The following is a 20,422-nucleotide window of genomic DNA, read 5'->3' on the forward strand; positions in this document are numbered from 1 at the left end:
TGTGTTATCCACATAATTAGTGTATGAGATGCCCAAGGAGTCCAGGATGCAAAACAGAGGCCTAGTGAAGAGGTTATATAGCGTTGGTGCTATGCAGGCCCCTTGTGGGACTCCACATTTGATGAGGCTGGGGATGGCGGAGGCTGAGTCGGAGAAGACTTTCATAGCCCTGTCTTGGAGAAAGGAAGTAATCCAGTCACAGGCTTTGGGGGAGAAGTTAGCAGCACAGGTGAGATGGCGGCAAAGGGTGTTGTGGTTCACCAAGTCGAACGCGGCTGAGAAGTCCAGGAGCAGGAGTGGTGCCGGTTTGCCTATGTCTCGAAGGTCGTCCATTTGGTTCTTTAGGTCAAGGAGGGCCGATTCAGTGCCATGTCGTGGGCGGAAGCCTGATTGCCGCAGTCCTAGGAGATGGTTCTCTTCCAAGTATTTTTGTACTTGTAAGTATGCAGCTTTGTCGAGAAATTTTAGCAGGAATGGGACCGTAGTGATGGGCCTATAGTTCCCTGGGATGGTAGGGTCAAGTGATGGCTTTTTTAAGAGTGGACGTACCCAGGCTTCTTTGAGATCTTTGGGAACAAGACCTGACGTGAAGGATGAATTAATGAAGGCTGTGAGGAAAGGTGCAAGGGTGGGAGCAGAGTCTTTAATGAGTTGGGCTGGGCAGGCATCGCCCTTGCAATTAGAGGGTTTAATTGATTTGAGCAGGGTAATGGCCTCGGATTCTGTAATATCTTTGAAGTCGAAAGGGGAAGGGGGTTCGGTTCAGGTGCGGTGGGCACTCGGCTGTGCTGGCTGGCTATTGGTGTTTCAAGAGCTTTTTGGTGGCCAATGATTTTGGTCTGCAGGGTGTTGAGCTTGTCTAACATTGCAAACTGCTGTTACACCAACTTTCATCATTGATGAGCGTGGGTGGAGGGGTGGAAGGTTTTTACAGCTCTCTGAAGATAGAAAATATTTCTTTGGAATTTTATTTGGCGTCATTAATCTTTGAGTTAAATGAGAAGGCTTTGGCTTTGATGACATTATTTTTGTATGACTTGGGAGATGGCCTTGAAGGCCTCCCTGTTTGATTCTGAGGGGTTGGCTTTCCAGGTAGAGAGGGCAGATCGTATTTCTGAGCGTTGTTTAAGCAGCTCATTGGAAAACCAGGTATTGGAATGTTTGATTTTCTTGGCTTTCTTAGGGGCCAGAGGGGCGATGGCGTTGACTGCTTTGGTAATGATGTGCTTGAAGGGGCTGGCGAGAGTATCTGGGTAATTGGAGGAGGGCGCCTGAAGCGCGGGCACCATTAGAAATGGTGCCAGATTTTCCACTGTAAGTTTGCGTGAGCTCCTGGCGAGTGCTGCTGGACATAGGGTGATGGGGATCGAATGCTTTTTCTTAGCTGCGATATTGAACTGGATATAGTGGTGATCGGACCAGGGAATAGGGGTATTGGCGGTGATTAGAATGGAGCAATTGTGCTGGTTGATCCAATCCAGAGTGCGTCCTTTAATGTGAGTGGGTTCAGTGATGGTTGGTGCAAAACCTAGGGTGGTTAGAGCTTTGTTGAGGGCTTTGGCATAGTGATCCTTGGGGTTGTTGAGGCCCAGGTTTAGATCGCCCAGGAGAACGATTTGGGAGGTCTTTTTGATATTATCCAACAGGGAGTGGATGAGAGGGTCTTGGATGTCGGTACATGGGCCAGGAGGTAGATATACAATGTGCATGCTGAAGGTGCAGTTGTGGGATAGGTTGATTTTGGATGGGAGGTAGTCACAGTTGTGTCCAAGCTGTCCTGGTGCTTCCCTGATGCTGAGGGATTCCCTGGCTATGAGGGCGACACCCCCACCTCTCTGGTTGGTACGGTCTTTCCTGAAGATAGCGTAATCTGCGGGGATGGCTAATGAAAGGGCAGGGCCTGAGCTTTCATTTAGCCAAGTCTCAGTGACTACAAGGATGTCGAGGTTGTCTTTGATGATAAGGTTGTGAATGTCAAGGGGATGGGCAGGTATGGAGCGTGCATTAACCAGTGCGCATTTTAAGGTAAGGTCAGAATGCTGTGTGCTGGTGTGTGGTGAAGGCTAGGGAGTGACCTGTGATAGCACAGAAATATAATGTGGCTCAGTAATAGTTTCTGTGGAGGCAGGATCAGTGCAATCAAGATGATTGGGCATACATGGGTCAATGGGCACAGGCAGTGCAGCAACATGATTAGGCATACATGGGTCAATGGGCACAGGCAGTCCAGCAACATGATTAGGCATGCATGGGTCAATGGGCACAGGTAGAGCAGCATGGTCACAAGCTATATGACTGACTAGACATTTAGCGTGTGCGCCTGGGCTCTGTACAGCATGCAATGTTCCTTTGGTGACCTCAGAGTTTTATTGCGAACGTGGCAAGCAGTGTGTTCAATGGGGGCGGCTCCTTTGCCAGCTGGATTGCCGCAAAATGATTTACTGCAGCGGAGAACCTGTAAAGGACGCCTGGTGCCAACTGCAGCGGGAAGATCAAGATGTGCGAACAAAGGCAGAGGTTTCTAGAAATGCAGGCCTTTCTAAGACTTATTGCTCCCACCAGTCGAAGGGTTGGAGTTGTTATCTTCGGGGCTCCGCCATCGAATGGAAGAAGGGGTCGGCACAGGCAGCGGTTACACAGCAGGCATCTCTGGTCTCTGCTACAGCTGTCTTCTCTTGTTCCTCATCGGATTGAGCTCAGTGGTCGACTTGTCTTCATCTTAAAGATCCAGGCCATTTATCCAGGTACCCAATCAATTTGCACACATGCTGCATTCATGCCTCCCAGTTAGGACTGGTTCCAGGCAGGCATGCCAGAAGACAAAGGGCTGCAGAGTTTTGTACTCCTCCCTCGTTTCCTGTGTTAAAAGACCCTCTCGAGCCTCGGTGGGCTACACAAAGGGTTCCCGCTGAAGACCAAACCAGGACCTCCCTCTTCCAGGACGGCAGAGAAACCAAGAAAAGAGAAGCACACTAAAAATGGTGGAAAAAAAGAATGCAGCCACCATTCTAGATGAATGGTGACCCTTCTGTGCATTACCGCAGCTGTGTTGACAGTCTGCGAGTAAAAATCATAGAAGAGACTGTAGCACACGTCCACTTGCTTGTCACTGTAACAGAAAATTACAGGAGCAGTGAGAAAGGGGATACTATGTAACCCCTCAGCACTCCACATGAGGTGGGGGTGCTGATCTCACAATGGGGGTTGGTGAAAAGATCAAATGTTTACTTCTACCCTTGGGAACAGTAGTTCACACAAGGATCCCAAGAGAAAATAAAAATGGAAGCCCAAGAGACTCCCCAGCAACACTGCAAAGAAAGTGCTGTGCTGCAATAATAAAAATGTAGTTGCCTAAAAATGTATAGGAAAGTAGGATTCCAAAAAATAAAGTATAGAGAGCCACAAAAATGACTTCTGTGAAAAGAGTAAAAGAAAGGGTGAGTGGGGGGGAAAAGGTTCCCATTCACTCAGGAAAATAGCAAAATAATCCACCAGTCCAGCAGAAAGTGTTGGGGGTCTCACAGGGGAGGGGGATTTAGCATTTATATAAACATCTAACCTAACATAGACACTTTCTGGGGAGAAACATTGTGACTTTTGGGCACAAGGCCCAACTCTTCATAGGGCTTGGACTTCAAAAGCTGGGGCATGTTTTTTGCGACTTGGTTCCATCTTACTGCATCACTTGCTTACCTTCCTTTGCTTATTAAGTTATTGAATGCATTCATAAGAACCTATGCTGACCGTATATATGTTTATAATTGAGTGTTGTGCAATGTGATCACCTGCTTGTTTCATTTTCTAGTGTGTTTTTGGGCCTAGAATAAATATAGTACTTATGTACTTAACTGTCTAAATGAATTATTGTATGCTTCACTGTGTGGACACATTGTGGACCCCTGACCCAACTCATTCTCTCCTGAGAATAGCCTTGACTGCTCTATACTGCTACCTGATTGGGTTTTGGCTAACCTCTCAAAGTTCCTGAGTTCACTATAACGACGGTGGCCTCCTAAAATCTGCCAGGTTCTAGAAATCCATCTCAACAGCCACAGGTACCACTTTTGAAATGATATCGTAGCAAAGCCTGAAATAGCAATCCGGGCAAAAGCTTCTTTCTTTTGAACATGCCTACACTCCCAGCCAAATCCTCAGTTTATATCTGGGGGAATGACTGGAATATCTCCCCTCCCTCCTCCGAATCCCCGAACCCCTAGCATGGGGAGGTTTACATTTATTTGGGCTTCTGAAAACAAACAGGACTTGATTTGTACTATTTGGCTTACATTTGCTGCCCGTGCCATAAGTGAGGCCACCTTAAGGATCGTCGTCTTGCTAATCTCATGCAGTGTATCTGTCTCTCCTAGGATCGTAATAATGCCAGGAAAATCCATGAGGCTGCAGGCTTGCCTTTCTTTGAAGTGTTTGTGGATGCGCCCCTACATGTTTGTGAACAGAGAGATGTGAAGGGGCTCTACAAGAAAGCCAGAGCTGGAGAAATCAAAGGTAAGCCTCAACATCGAGTGCCTGCTGCCACAGCATGTGTGCCCAGAAAATGCCACAAGGTCCACATTGCATTCACTGGATAAGTGCCCAACTCTGCATTTCTCCCATTCACTCCATGCATCTGTTTTAGATTAAAATAAATGTGCACTGCCCAATGCTCATCTAGATGGTCTGACACACAGCCTGGTCACTTCTTTTCCTCCACTGTCATTTTGCAAGGCCTTCTAAAGCATTATCAGTTCTTGACAGCAAGTACTGTTTTTGAAGCACTGATTTTTAGTGGTGCCACTTTATTATTTATAAACTTTAAAATATAAAAGTGACAACCTAGGCAAACTAGACTTTAGAAAGTGAAAACTATTTGGGTTTTATTTTTTTCTTATTCTGGAAAGTATGTGGTGTCTTTTTAAAAGTGCTAATTTCTTTGATCTACAGTGTTTGACTTTCATTCGCTGACTGAAATGGGGGGAAAATGCAGGTACTCCTCAATCATGATCGGTATGACTTTTGCCTGCAAAGTTTGTACGACGCACACTCTTGCGTTCTGTAAGCTCCAAAGGATTTCTTTGTGTATGACGCACTTTGTACTGCAACTCAGATTCTGTAATAAAGCCCCTGGTGGGATGTCTCCTTAACCTTTCTCTGTATAGGTCTCCCCTTTCCCTTTTCTCTGGGCCGTGTGCTCCACCATTCTTTCTGTGAGTTTCCAAGCTTCTCCTTCTATCCCAGGCACCTTCTTTGCTTGGGAAGTTTTCCTTTCTGTTTGCGTACTCTTTTCACCTCGCTCTTTCTTTGGCTAGCTTTCACACATGCTCTTGCAGGACTCATTTCTCACCCTGCCAATCACGCTTTCTCCCTTTTTTCACCCGCATATATGTTGTGAACTGTTTCTCAGTTCTGGGCTCGAGTTGTCTCTCTTTCACCTTGTCTTTAATGCGTTTTCTCTTTGGCTGCATGCGATTATCTCTACCGCTTTTGTATTTTGTATTTTATTTATTTATATAGCGCACCTGGTCCGAGGGCATCCGGGCGCATCACTTTGGTTACATATTCAGAGCCATGCTCGCCTTGCAACCTTTTCTCCTAGTACCTTTTTGACCTTCTTTTCTCCTAGTCCCTTTTTGACCTTTTGCCTCGCTCTTTGGGAATATCGCTTCACTTCATTACAAACTTGGATTCTCTTTCACATTCCCAGAATTTCAGCTTCGCACTTCCTTTGTGTATTGTATTCTCTCCCTTCACTGTTTTCTTGTCTGAGTCGCAGTTCTCTTTTCTTCTAGCCCGGGCCTCCCTCTTTTATCTTCTACCACTCATGCTCGTGCTCTTACGGTCACTCGCCTTTTAGCTGTGTCCCTTTGGGTACGTGTCCCCCCCCCCCCATCTCACCATTTGTCTTTTTCTCTGTTTGTCCCCATCTGTGCCGTTCTCTATTTGAACTCTTTTTTTCTTGCTGTCTTTTCGTGCCCCTGATCTGTGAGTGCACCCGTCAGTTTGTACCCATTCATCTCTCCCTTTTTGGGACCATCTCTTTATCCCACCGCGTGCCCACTTTTGTTTCCTCGTTCCCTTCATCTTCCATTGTCTCTCTTGCTCTCCCCTCCCTGCTGTCCTATATCCACCTATTTTATCTTTTTCCGTATGTCTGTTTTTTCACCCAGGACTGAGCACAGAACATTGAAAGATCCTGAGGCAGCCATGCATCATGCAAGGTGGTGCAAAGACTTCAAATCGGTTCATCCTAGCCATTTGAATTGCATATTTTCCATCACCCAAGACCTTTTCATGAACGTATTTTACAAGTCCTGCAGAAATTGAAGGACTATTGCTTGCTGGGAACGACATCTCTCCTCTAAAGTAGGCAAAAGCCCCAGGCATAGCTGTCTGAAGAGATCTGGTTCTCCCGGGTGCAGTGTCATGTGATCATGCAGGTGGTCAAATGCAGTGTAATGATGGGTCCCCTTTTCATTTTTTTGTGTTGGAGGAAAAGAAATCGAGGTCTGAGGACTGGGGGGGCAGTGGGGTGTCGGTGGAGGGAGCAGTCACAGGCTCAACCAACAAATGCTGTGGGTCCTTTTGTCCTGTGTAGGTTTTCATTACGTTTGTAATCTTGCTCCTTGCTATTTGTGTACCAGCGTTCTTCTTGAGCTTGCTGTACAGCAGGTACTGAATCTTCTCGGCCGTCCTCTTTGAAGCACTGCTTTCAGTGTATGCACTGAAATGTATGGGAAAAATGGTTGATGGGTTGGCATCCTTCCTGATCTACATTCTTCATACAGTCATCACTTGTTGCAGCTATGACTTTGGTCTTGGTCCCGTGCAGTGGATTGCAAAAGCTGCACCATTATCAGGGTTGGTCATCTCAACCTGTGCAGCAGAATGCCAGTTAAGTAGTCGACACTGCCACTATCACTCCCAATTCTTGTTAAGATACTGGCAAAGATACTGCGATTTTGAGCCACAAAAGTTAGTTTCTTTTTTTCCTCTTCCACAGGTTTTACGGGTATTGACTCTGGTTATGAAAAGCCAGAAGCCCCTGAATTGGTGCTGAAGACAGAGTCTTGTGAAGTTAATGACTCCATACAGCAAGTGTTGGAACTTCTGCAAGAAAGGGTATGACGGACTCTGTGGCATTTAATGTCTAAAGGTGTTTTTGGAATACTGAGGTGGAGGGAAGCAGTTATCTTGTAAACACTTGCGCACCATCGGGCTGAGGACCTGCCTTTCTAAGAATTTCTTCATAGTGCTAATTGTGGTCATGAAATGTGCATTTTCGAGAACATTGTGCAAGGGCGACCTGGAAATGTAAGATGGAAAGCAGATGCTACACCCCTGTTTGGACCTAAGATCTGCATGCTGCCCTCTATTTACAAGATAAGGTAATAAGGTAACTGCAGCACAGATTGAGAAGGTTAGACGAGGCTGGATTATGTAGTTTAACTCAAAGACGAGCCCTGGTTCAGGCCATGAGGAGTCTGTCTCACATGCCCTCTAGCTTTCCCAATAAAGTTCCTAGTTGGCCGCAAGAACTTCAAGAGGGCTGGCCCAGGGCTTTGCTCGCAAATGGGCCTTGTTAGGGAGATCTATCAGTGTTATGCTCAATCCCCTCTCCTAGTGAGAACCCCAGCTCGTTTTGCTGGACATCTGGACCTTTTCCTTTCTATCATGAATGAGGAGTGAACCCCCCACCCCCTGCCCCCACCCACCCCTAGTCATTCTTATGGACTCAGACATTTGGAACTCTGTTCTGTGTTTTACCTTTTCTATGGAGTCTGCTTTCCTCCATCTCTCTTTTAAGGCATATGTGTTTAACATTTTCAGCACACAGCACCCGATGTGCAGTGTTGCTGGGGACCCCTTGGGTCCTCCTTTGAGATTCTTTCACTATCCTTGAAAACTACTGTTCTTGAGGATAGATGGATACTGTCCCTCCTAAAACGTTATCCTTTGAGAGATTAGCACACCACCCTCTGTGGAGTGCTAAGGGGATACTTAGTACCCCCGTTCTCTCTGCTCCTGTGACTTTTTAGCCACATAGACAGCCATGTAATTATGGCTGGTGGCAATGGATGTGTCCTAACAACGGTGTGCTATTTTCTACCGCAGACTGTATTCAGTCTCGGTTATGCACAATATCGTCACGTATGTGCTAACCTGGTGGCTCCTTTCTTTTTTTTGCCATTTCTATCATGGTTGTCCTTTGTTAGCCCTTCTACCATTCTGGTAGAGGGAGGTCTGAATGTGTTTTGCCTTTGGCAGGAACTCGTGGGTGTCCCTGCCCAGGCTTTAGTGTGTCTGTGAGGACAGGAAGCAGATGAGTAGTTTAATAGTCCCCTGCTCTTTGTCTGCTAGCATGTATGAATGTAACCAGTTCCCACTGGGAGGGCTGGCTGTCCTGTTTGGACAGCCAACCGCCCCTTTCTGTAAAATGCTGAGTGAGTTTGAAGAGGAGTGAGTGGGGAAAAGTGAATAAAAGGTGAGGTTCCTGAGGCAGAACGCAAGGCAACCACTGGAACAGGAGAACCAAAGCTTAAGACTACCAGAGACGCCACTCGGACGCTTCTAGTAACTGTGAATAGACCACTTTTGTCCTGACCCTGTTTTCTGTTCAATAGAGGAGCTCCGAAGAGGACTCCTCCTTCCTGTTTGGCTGCTGAGACCAACTAGGCTCAATACGAACTACAAATTGAGCCATCTCCCGAGGTGCTGTGACTTTACAGAGCTGCAGACTACGAATGCCAGGAGACCTCCAACCCATTTGCAGTGAAACGTCTTGGCATGGACAAATCTGCCCAGAACTTTGCTGAGCTCCAGAGGCACAATCCCACTCGTCTAAGTCTCCTCACCAGAGTGCAGCACTTCAGAATCGAAGAAGATCGACCTGGCCCTAACCGTCTTTTGTTTGTAGCTGATAAATAGGCACCACAACCGCAGACTGAAACAAGAGACTGAAGAAATCCTTGCTGCGGGTCCTCTCTCGTGACAGCTGCTATGACATCGCCTTCAGTGTCCATCCGCTTGTCAGCAGACCGAGGAATCTGGAGACTGGGTCCGTTGGTGCTGCACAGGAGAGAATCCAGCTAAATTTACTTCTTCTAAGATAAGGAACTGTGGGGCTAAAACCTTAAGCCAAAGAGTCGCTCCGGTGTGACGGGAGTCCGTGAATAGGTGTTTGGGTGTCCTCCCACACCTCTGGTCCAGGCTCGTCAGCTTGTGTCCTTTAGGGAGTCCTTCGCAGGGTCTTCCTAAGTTGTATTGTACTGCGTAGCATCTTTTTCTAGTGACTGAAAGTATCCTGAGGAACTTTGCTTATTCTGCTGCTTCATAAGACTTTGGTTCCACTCCTACAACAACTTTTCTTATAGTTGGAGATTGGACTTTAAAAGCATTAAAAGCTCTGTAAAGTGTCATTATACCATTAAGATTTGCTTCTGTGTGTATAACCAACCTATTTCTGTTCTCAAGGCTTTATCTGCTGTGGTTCTGCTAAGTACAATTACCGTTTAACTGTAAACCTATGTAAGTGTGTTCTAGTACCGATAATATGGTAGAACTGTCATTCGTGTCAAACTCTGTAACAATTGTAACCGTGAGCAACTACTATTGAAGTAATCGCCTCTGAAAATGATTGAGTTCTTGTGTGTTGGTTAGTGAAATCAGTATTTATTTACTTTCTTTATGTAAATAAGAATACGTGCATATTTTTAATATAACATTTACTGTGTAAGGGGTTTCTTTGGACTGTTGTATTTACTGGGTTCAGTGTGCTTACCTACAGCTCACATCTTCCTCCTATAAGCTTGGCTGCTCTGCCATTCTGCCAAGATCTTTTGGGTAGTACAGACTTCTACTAAGAGTTGGGGACCTGTATGCCAAGGGATTGTTTTATTAAGACTTCCCTCGAGTGGACATTAGGAAAACTTCCCTAACAAGCCTTGGATCATGTAATGGAGTTTTTCTAAAGTACATCTATTTAGGTCTTTAGAAGACTCTATCTACTTTGTTTTAAAGAACTCTAACTTCTAGTATAGGCCTGTACTACTCGAGGTAATGGTAGCTATGGCAGAGAAGTCTGGCTTATTTTAGGAGGGAGAGAGTGCTCTAGGAAGGTACAGAGAACTTGTAGCATACATATGGTCCAAAGAAACACACTAAATAATGGTTTATGTTTTTATATATATATTTCTGAGGCTTGTGGAATCTGCTTGGATCACATACTGTGCATAGCCCGCCATCTAGTGGAAGCTGCGGAGTATTACAGTTGTTGTTTTTGAAACTCGAAAAGGGACGTCGACAGGGCGTGCCAGTAATACTATCCCTAGTGTGACGACCACTGTACCCATGATCCCTCACGCATCGAGGTCCCTCAGATTGTTTCTTTCCGCCATGCTAGACTGACGCGTATAGCGCCGTTCCTTTCTGCGAATTTGCCATTGATTTTGTTAATTAAGAGAGTTTCCCTTTCTATCCTTTCATCGACTTCATAATACCACACCAAAGAATCAGAAAGAAGACTACCGTCAATCATTGCGACGGACCGAACGGCCTTGGAAGGCCGCCCCGGGCCTTGGTCCCCAGACAGTAGGGAGAGGGGGGGGGAGGCCATTGTTGGGCCATTTGTAGAATGCATACTCTCCCCTTCCTACATTTTGTTCGCCCACCTGCCATCACCTTTACCCAGTATTATGGAGAATACCCCATTTATGTTTTGCCCTAAGTGCAACCGTAAATTCCCCTGGGTAGACAAACCTCTCGTTTGCAACTTGTGTCTCTCAGGAGATCATGTCGAGACGTCTTGTCGAGCCTGTAGGCTCTTCAAGCCTAAGACGTTGAAAGACCGTTCCACTAAGCGCTGGGCCCACCACGCCAGTCAACTCGAGGCCATGGAGGTGGAGGGAGCCTTCAGCGATTGCAGCGACGCTGCATTTTCGGACGGCGAGGGCACCGGAGTAGCGGTCGCTACCCAAGCGCAAGCCCCCGACCGCATAGGACAGGCTGGTGGCCATGTGGTGGGGACTACACCCGGCGGTGGTAGTGCTCCAACTACACACACCACAAAACACACAACCCCCAGTCGACACTCGACAAATTTATCAAGTACTCGGCAATGCTCGGCACCCCGTGAACGGTCAACTGAATCCCTGTTCTCTGGGCAATCTCGATCCAGATCGCTGCATGACAAGACAAAGGTGTTGAAAGATTGTAAAACGTCAAAAGACGGTAAGATGTCGAAAGACAAGGGTGCCTCGCGAAAAACAACATCCGAGGGTCATTCGTCCGCAGATGAAACCTCAGCCCCCACACACGAAATTCGACGTTCTTCAGCTAGTAAGATGTCCGGCCCCAAAAAGTCAGTTTCACTGTGCTCTGGGACCCAGGGTGGGGACAAACACCATAAGACACATAAAGCCTCCCATTCAGAAGACAAATCCAAGGGGAGACCTAAAGACCCTAGGCCTAAGCCTATCCCATCCACTAATGAAGACATGGGCCTTCCCCACTCCGAGCCCGAGATTGTCATTCCAAGCTCGAAAGATTGGTCCGCAGAGGACATCAACAGGGTTATGCGTAGGATGTCCTTCATTGCGAACTAAGCACCCTGAACAGCTTTTAAGCCTTCAGACCACCCCACCCACCTCAGCCCCTTCGAGCTCCAGACCCCTTGTGTCTCAACCCTCTTCTAAGATGGTTCGTACTGATGTCCCAACTCGGGGCAGAGTTTTAGATCTGTATGACCCTGAAATCCATCCAGAAGAACAACAGGAGGATGTTTTCTTTATTGATGCATCTGATCCTCAATTTATGGATGAGGACTTAGACGAATTCTATGATGGGGACGATTAAGACCCAGACCAGGAGGCCAACATTTACTCCTTGGATTCACCCATTAATCAGGATCCTCCAGTAGTAGACTCCCCTATAGACAACCAACCCAGACTCAACGAAGTTCTAACTAAAGCGGCACAACACTTCTGCATAGATGCCCAGGAGGTGGTAGAAGACAGACTTTGCAGAGCAATTGTTGGGAGATAAAAAAACAGTAAGCCAATTTATTCCAATATTAAAGTCTGTACAACGCAGAAGCCAACCTTCTTTGGAGGCACCCAACCTCACAGGGGCCGTTAAACTGCGTGTTGAAAACATTTTCAGACCTGCACCATCTGACCCTCTCTACATAAGAGGCCAGTTAAAACCGGACTCTGGTGCTTACCACCGCACGGAAAAGAGCAGGCACTCCCCTTGCTTTCTCCGAGGCTCCTCCGGACAAGGAGAGAAAAATGATTTACCCAATGGGCAGGAAAGTAGCCTCTTCTGCAGCCTAGCAGACTCGCATCGCAAATAACGCTACACTTCTGGCAAGTTTCAACTGCCACAAGTGGGATGAGGTTTCAGCATTCATTTCTTCTGCACCTGAGCCACTTAAGTCCCAATTAGCCCAGGTGGCAGCAGATGGTAGAGCGGTGTCTACTTGTCTCCTAAAGTCAAACTTTGACGCAGCAGGCAATGCAGGTAGAATCATCGCAGAGGGTACTATCATTAAAAGACACGCATGGCTTCGCCAATCAGGCTTCAGGCCAGAAACACAGGCCACCTTAATTAATATGTCGGTGGAAAAAGATGTGCTCTTTGGCAAGACGGTAGAAGAAGCACTAAAAACTGCTAAAGACGAATACGAAACCCTTAAGTCTTTAGGCCAGCTCACGAACAAACCCCCGGGGCAGAGGGGCAACAGCAATCTTTGCCGCTTTCGGGGACAGAATTCCCAGAGGGGATCTGGATACAACCAGGGTCAGGGTTCCTATAGCACCAACCAAGGACAATCCTTTCAGGGCTACCCACGAGGACAACAAAGAGGTCGTGGTACTCGGGACAGAGGCCAAGTTCGAGGTGGCACGCCACCTCAGAGCAAGTGACATTCTGCTCCAAGTACCCTCCTATGCATCTCCAGTAGGAGGACGAATTTCCAACTTCACCCATGCATGGGAGGGTATTACCTCAGACAGATGGGTGCTGTCAACGGTAGCAAGGGGCTACTGTGCAGAACTTTTTCAAAAACCTCGCGATCACCCCCCGAGACAAAAGGTACACTCAGAAGAACATCAACGGATTCTTCTAGCGGAAATGACGGCGCTCGTATTAAATGACGATATACAAGTGGTCCCGGCCAACCAGGTAAACGGGGCTATATATTCAACTTACTTCCTTGTGCCCAAAAAAGATCTAACAATGCGCCCTGTATTAGATTTAAGGCCTACAAACAAGTATGTCTAGCCACAAAAGTTCTGCATGACCACACTACAAGAAGTAATCCCGCTTCTAAAAAAGGGGGATTACATGGCAACACTGGATATGAAAGATGCCTATTTTCATATACCAATGTTTTCCAGCACACATTACTAGCCCGCCATCTAGTGGAAGAGTATTACAGATATTAGTTGTTTTCGAAACTCAAAAAGGGACGTCGACAGGGCATGCCAGTAATACTAGCCCTAGTGTGACGTCCACTGTACCCATGATCCCTCACGCGTCGATGTCCCTCAGTTTGCATTTTTTCTGACATGAGGTAGTATGAGGTGTAGCGCGAGTACAGCTATATCCAAGCAGATACTTATCAGACAAGCTCATAAGCATCCATGCGCTTCTCTCCGAGTGGAGGAAGTGTGGGTCGCATGTGAATCTAAGCAGATACAAGCATCAGAAATATGATTACGGTGAGTAATGTATCCCTTCAGAGGCTTGTGGAATCTGCTTACATCACATGCTGTGCATAGATTAGCGAGCAGTGGAAGAAGGAGGTGGGACGTGAGAAGGTTCATGAGCGAATAAGTGTAAGTGTCTTAGAACCACTTGTCCCACTTGTGTATCTGTCTTGGAATGGGTGTCAATGCAGTAGTGCTGAGTGAAAGTATGTATAGAGCTCCATGTAGCTGCTTTGCAAATACTGTCTAAAGGAACATTTGCAATGAAAGCCAGCGTGGCTCCAGTACCTCTTGTGGAGTGGGCCCTGGGCGTAAAAGGCAGTGTCTTATTTGAAAGGGAATATCACAGTTCGATACATCTGACTATCCACCTTGAGATGGCGTTTTAGAGATGCAATCTCCTTCTCTGCCTGGCGCGATAGAGACACGCGGCTGATCTGTTTTTCTTAGTGGTTTGCTCTTGTCTACGTAGTAGAGGACCGCCCTCTTCACATCTAGTGTGTGGAGTTTTACCTCAGCAGAGCTTTTGGGTTCTTGAAGAAAGCCGGTAGCTCAATAGACTGGTTAACATGGAATTTAGAAATGAATTTAGGTGAAAACCTAGGGTGAGGCCGTAAAACTAGTTTGTCCTTATGTATAGTAAAGAAAGAATCTTGCACTGACAGAGCTTGGATTTCACTGACCCTTCTTATGGAAGTGATGGCTACTAAGAAGGCAATCTTATAAGTCAAATGTTTGAGACTAGATTTGTGCAAGGGCTCAAAGGGGCCCCATGAGCTTAGTAAGTACCACATTAAGGTCCCAACCTGGTGGTGGGTTAGAAATTGGAGGGTGGAGTCTTTACCCCTTCCATAAATGCTTTGACAACTGGCACTTTCCACCATGACACTTTGTTATGGGAAGTGGTGTAGGCTCATAAAGCTGCCAGGTGCACTTTAAGTGAGTTAAACACTAAACCTGCATCCAATAGGTGGAGCATATAGGTGACATTAGAAGGAGCACAATCAACTGGGTTGATTTGCTTATTCTGGCACCAAATAATTAATCGTTTCCATTTGTCATAGTAACAGTGCCTTGTGTTAGGTTTTCTTGATTCTTTCAAGATATACATACATCTCTGGGGTAAATTGAGATGTCCGAACTCTAACTTCAGGAGCCATGCTGCCAAGTTCATTGAGTTGGGCTGAGGATGCACTGTTAGCCCCTCGTGCTGGGAGAGTAGGTTGTATCGGCACGGGAGCTTGATGGGGGCCGCACACCGCCAGTTTGCGTAGGTGTGGATACCATGGTTGTCTCGCCCACATAGGAGCAACTAGGATGAGCGTCATCGGTTCCGTGTGGATCTTGTTCACCACTTTCCTCATCAGAGGGGTTGGTGGAAAAGCGTAGGCAAACATCCCTGACCAACTCATCCATAGGGCGTTCCCGTTGGCGCCTGATTGGGGGAACTTGGGCGCGAAGTCTGGGCATTGACGGTTTTCACTTGTGGCGAATAGGTCTATAATAGGAAAACCCCACGGGGAGAAGAGGTTTTCTACAACCTCTTCGTATAGACGCCACTCGTTTTCTTCTGGTAGCGGGTATCTGCTCAGAGAGTCTGCTAGAGCATTGAGTTCCCCTGAAACATGTTGAGATGCCAGGAACATTTTCCATCCGAGTGCCCATCTCCAGATTTTCTGTGCAAGTCTGGATAGATTTGGAGAGCATCCCCCCCCCTTGTTTGTTCATATAAAACATTGCTGTGGTGCTGTCTATTAGGATCTGTACCGACAGACTTGTTAAATGGGGTTCGAATGCTTGGAGGGCTTTGAACACTGCTAGAAGTTCTAGCACGTTGATGTGCTTCTGAGCCGTAGAGCGAGACCACAGACCCTGAGCTGTGTGGTGAAGGTAGTGCACCCCCCACCCCACCCCGCTAGTGAAGCATCCGTTGTGACCACTGCTTGTATCTGTGGATCGTAGAAGGGTTTCTCCTTGGTCAGATTCTCTGTTGTCCACCAGCAACGACCGCTAGATCGTCCCACTGACCGCTTGCCTGAGACCAGTGTTTCGTCAACCACTCTTGTATGGGACGCATGCGCAGGTGCGCATGGGGAACCAGGTAAATGCAAGAAGCCATCATGCCTATTAAGCGCATTGATTTGCGTACCCTTATCTGGCGGCCGGCCTGATAGTGTGGTATTTGCAGTAACAAGTTCTTTACTCTCTCCTCTGAGGGAAAGACTAACCCTTCCTCTGTGTTTAGAATAGCTGCTAAGAACCGTTTGGAGGTGCTGGGCACCAGGCTTGATTTTTTTTTTCTTGTTGATCGAGAAGCCCAATTGAAAGAGAAGGTTGATTGTTGTCTGAATGTTTTGTCTGCAAATCGGAGGCGATTCCCCTGTTATGAGCTAGTCGTCCAAGTAAGGGTACACTGGGATTGCCTCCCTGCGCAAGTGCGCTGCCACCACCGCCAGTACCTTGGTGAATACCCTTGGGGCCGAGGCTATTCCGAAGGGCAGCACCTTGAATTGGTAGTGCTAGTTTGCTATCTTGAAACGCAATATATATTATTATGAAGTACAAAGCTTTTTGTAGGTAAAAAGGATTTCAGGGACTTTGTAGATGGCTCCCTGAATGCACACCAGCATTTGGCCTGGGCGACAACCCAAACACACAAATTACCACCTTGGCAACATAAGACTGTCAGAACGTCTATGGGTAAGTATTACCTCGAGTCTCACAGTACCTCAGAAGTGAAGATGATGATGCAGACGGACACCCTCATGATGCATCAGATACAGGACCCGGTCACTGCATGCTTTGTCTTCTGACAAAAGAAGGGACACTGGAATTAATTCTGCAGCAGAGGTCGAGTGGAAAGACTCCCAGCAAAGGATTCGTCATAGCTTCTCTCTGCTCTTTGATTTTGTCACCCTTTTCAAAACACCAGATGAAGATTGCTTACTGCCCGGTCGATTTGCTTTGCTTTCTCGGTCCAGCACTCTGGTGAGGGGACTTAAATGTTGCCTCTGGAGGGCTGGAAGGAGTCCACCAAAGTTTTGGGAGGATTCGATCCAATGGTCGCAGGTCCCAGGGTATTGGCGATTTGCCGCCCAGGAAGGATGCAGGTCAACATGGGATGGCTTACATTGCGGGTTGTCTCAAGGCTGATGGTTGCCACCAGCCCAAAGGAAGGAGTCCTCTTCGGAGCTCCTCTGTCACATAGAAAAAAGGATCAGCACAGCAGCAGTCACTCTGCAGCCATCTCTGGTCGCTGGAAGTAGCTGCAGACCTCTTTTCTTCCTCTTCGGATGTGGTTCCAGTGGTCGACTGTCTGTGCACTGGGAATCCAGCCTCTTATCCAGCCAATCAGCATTCATGCTATATTCAAACTTTGGGGGTGGCTGTCCTTTCATGACAACCAGCCTCCCAGTTGGAACTGGTTCCAGGCAGGCATGCCAGAAAACAAAGACAAGCAGAGCTACGAGATCCTCCCCTGCTTCCTGTCCTCAGCAGACACTCTGAAGGCTTGGCAAAGGGGGAAAAGGTTCCCACTCACCCAGGAGCATAGACAAAAAAACACAAAGAAAAAAGTGCTAGGGGTCCCACAGGTGAAGATTAGGCATATTAATGGAAAATCTACCTAACAGTTACAATTGGCATTTTTAAATGAGTGGGTTTTTTTCTCCCAGTTTTGCCATTTAAAACACTTTTGGGACCTAGGGAAGCGTAAAGTAGAAAGGTAAGTAGCAGAGCTTTCTTGCACAAATGGAAAAGCCTAGATGCTCAGACATTACTACTGTGGTGATTTCTCAAAGTATAAAAAACATCACTTGAGAGAAAAAAACAAGTTGTTTGAAATGAAAATTAGAAATGTTGCCAATTTTTAGGGAATTTGGAAAATGGCAAACTCTTATGGTTTTTTTTTTAAAAACAATTTTATTAGTTTCTTCAAACAATACAATCCAAACATGCAGTGCATATGTCAACAGTCTAATTATACATTGTTAAATTCTGATCACTGCTCCCCCTATCCCACCCCCATTCCGAGCCTATTACTTCCCACATCCTATTCCTGCATCTTGTGGTAGGGTCTCTCCTTCCATGGGTTCTGCCGGGTCCTGTATTGATCCAAACAACTCTGCTATTAATAATTTCCAGGCCATCAGGGTCTCTGTCTCCTCCTCTCCCCCCCCCCCAGCGCTGTTCGCTTCTTGCCAAACCATGGTTTCTGCATCCGCCCATTTCTGCAAGTCCTTAAACCACACTTCTTCTCGCGGTCTGTGGCATGTCCTCCACCCCATAGCAATTCTCCTCTTTGCAAGCACAGATGCCAGATCTTTCAGTTTACTCACATTACTAAGTTTCTGCGATCTAGGGACCCCCCCCCCCAACAAACAGGCCCACACTGTGTCCACCATAATCTTGACCCCTTTCTCTGTTAACTTTTGTGCCAATTCGCTCCAGAATCGCTCAATAACCGGGCCTGACCAGAACATATGCACCATACCCGCCTTGGAAACTCTTATTGCTGACCTACAACCATGCCTGACTGTTGGATATGTTTCCAGAGGATGTTGTTCAGCATTTCTCTCGTCTCAGATGATCTCAAGAACACACCAACTCCCCAAAACAGTTCAAGGGTTCTTATTAAAAAACTTAAATGGGTCTAGCTAAGTCATCCCTCGCTCTTGCCTTCTCCGGGTTGCCCGCCACCCTAGCCGACACTTCCCTAAATCCCAAGGTGGTCCCTAGTGATTGATAACCCCTACTACTATCTTTGTTAGGTACGATTTTCATATTTGTGATAAATATTCTTGACCTGTGTCAACCCCAGAACGTTTTACTTGGACTTGGTCATTATTTTACCTTGTCCTTAGGTGAGTGGGAATGTCTTTACCCTGCCACCTAGCCTTTTACTCTTTTTATTTATTTATTTTATTTATTTTTTATTGGTGACATTTTTATGTCTCTCCATAGTGTATGGTTGAAGTTATAGTTTCCTACAATGTTTGGGCTCAGGCTGGGTTGCCCCTTCGGGCCCCCTGTTAATTTCTCTTTCATGTACTTGGGTAAGCTATTGTTCTCAAGTGGTAAAGAGCGATTTTCATCCATCCCATTTACATTTTGTATAAGTGAGCCAGCACACCCCACTTTATGTGGATTGCTGGGGGGGATACAATCTATCCCGTTTCTTACTTACCTGTTAAATTGCAAGTTTACTTGAATGGCTGGTGGCAGTGTAACTGCTTTTATGACATTTATAAAATCATCATTACTCGCAGACTGTTAAATTAGCCTCTAATGCACAGAAGGGCCACCATTTTTCAAAAATGGTGGGCTCCTTCTTTTTTTGCCACTTCTCGTGTGCTTGTTGTTTCTGAGGTCTTCCCTTCCCATTCTAGGTGGGAGCAACCTCAGTGGATGTTTTGCCTTTGGCAGGAATCCTTTGTACCCCACCCAGGCTACAGAGTGTCTGAGAAGGCGGGACCCCAGGGAGGTGTCCAAAACTCTACAGCCCTTTGTCTTAACTCCCAGTGGGGTTGGGAGGGGCTGGCTGTCCTGATTGGACAGCCAAACCGCCTCTTTCTGTAAACTGCGGGGAGAGATTGCTGAAGTTGTGCTGTAGTTCCTAATAAATACTCCGAACCTGGAAGCTGCTGACAATTCAACCACTGGAGCTGAAACCAAAGAGGAAAATGAAGACAAGATGCATGTAGCAATTTCCAGCTACCAGAGAGCCTGCTGTGTAACCAGAGCCTGATATAACCCTTTCTTCCAATCGATCTGGGGGGGACAACAGGAAGGAGAGTGAAGAGAATGCAACCAGCGATATTCGTTCTTTATCTGGCTGCTGTAAAAAGGTACCAAATCCATGGAGCTGTGAGAGTCCATGAAGAAATCTTTGCTAGAAGCCTCATCTGACGACTGCTACTTCAAGTTCCCATCCAGAGTCCAGTTCTTTCGTCTCCAGACCAAGAATCCAGGGCCCGGGTCCAGTGCTGCTGCATTCTGAAGGCATCGACTCCGAAGCTCTTCTTTTCTCCTAAGGTACTGTGGGCTTGGGTAATACCTACCGTAAGTCTGCTGTGCATCCTGTGATGCAGAGTTGAGTGGGTGATTCGGGGGTTTGGGAGTTTGCCCATACCACTTGCCCAGGCCCAATGTTGGAACCAATATAGGGAGCCTTCGCAGAAGTCCCTGAACTCTTTACATCTAAAAGTAAATACTTACTTGTTGAAGATTATCTCCTATGGAACTTTGACTTTCCTGCGCCTGAAATCTATCTCAACCTGCCTACAGCTGGCACCTAGACCACTAGGGTCCCTCCTCTGTACCTGAGAAAACTTATACAACAGGCTAGGTAAGAACTGGATGGAAAATAGGCTTCTGTCTACTGTGTAAAAGTACTTACTTGCTTAAAGAATGAGTGTGCTAACTATAAGAAATAACTAAGTGTCCTTACTTCACTTTGAGCTGCATTGTGCCCTCTAAAAAGTATATTTACTTTGAATGTTGTTAGTGTTGGTGCTGTTTTATCATTGCTTGACTGAACGAGTGCAAAAGCTTACCAACAGGGTTTTACCTGCCTTGAATACGCGAGTGTCATTCTTAAAGTGTATCATTGGATGTTGCTTTCCCTGGTTTGTTTCATACAGTTCTAAAACAGTCCGAGTGAAAACTTGTCTTTGGGTTGCTGATAGCCTCTCTTAAAAGTATATAGGTCTTGCTCACCT

The 20,422-nt window shown here is 46.6% G+C and overlaps 1 protein-coding gene across 1 annotated transcript in view; it reads left to right on the plus strand.

Annotated features, from left to right (window-relative positions):
- Positions 1 to 20,422, plus strand: part of LOC138516098 (bifunctional 3'-phosphoadenosine 5'-phosphosulfate synthase 1) — a 507,726-nt gene that overhangs the window by 133,963 nt on the left and 353,341 nt on the right. The window contains exons 4-5 of the mRNA XM_069630925.1: positions 4,368 to 4,506; positions 6,998 to 7,116. Coding sequence (XP_069487026.1) covers positions 4,368 to 4,506; positions 6,998 to 7,116 — 258 coding nt within the window. The remainder of the gene's footprint in view (positions 1 to 4,367; positions 4,507 to 6,997; positions 7,117 to 20,422) is intronic.

The sequence above is a fragment of the Ambystoma mexicanum genome, chromosome 6q (genome assembly GCF_040938575.1).
Source record: "Ambystoma mexicanum isolate Mex_15411 chromosome 6q, UKY_AmexF1_1, whole genome shotgun sequence".
NCBI lineage: Eukaryota > Metazoa > Chordata > Amphibia > Caudata > Ambystomatidae > Ambystoma > Ambystoma mexicanum.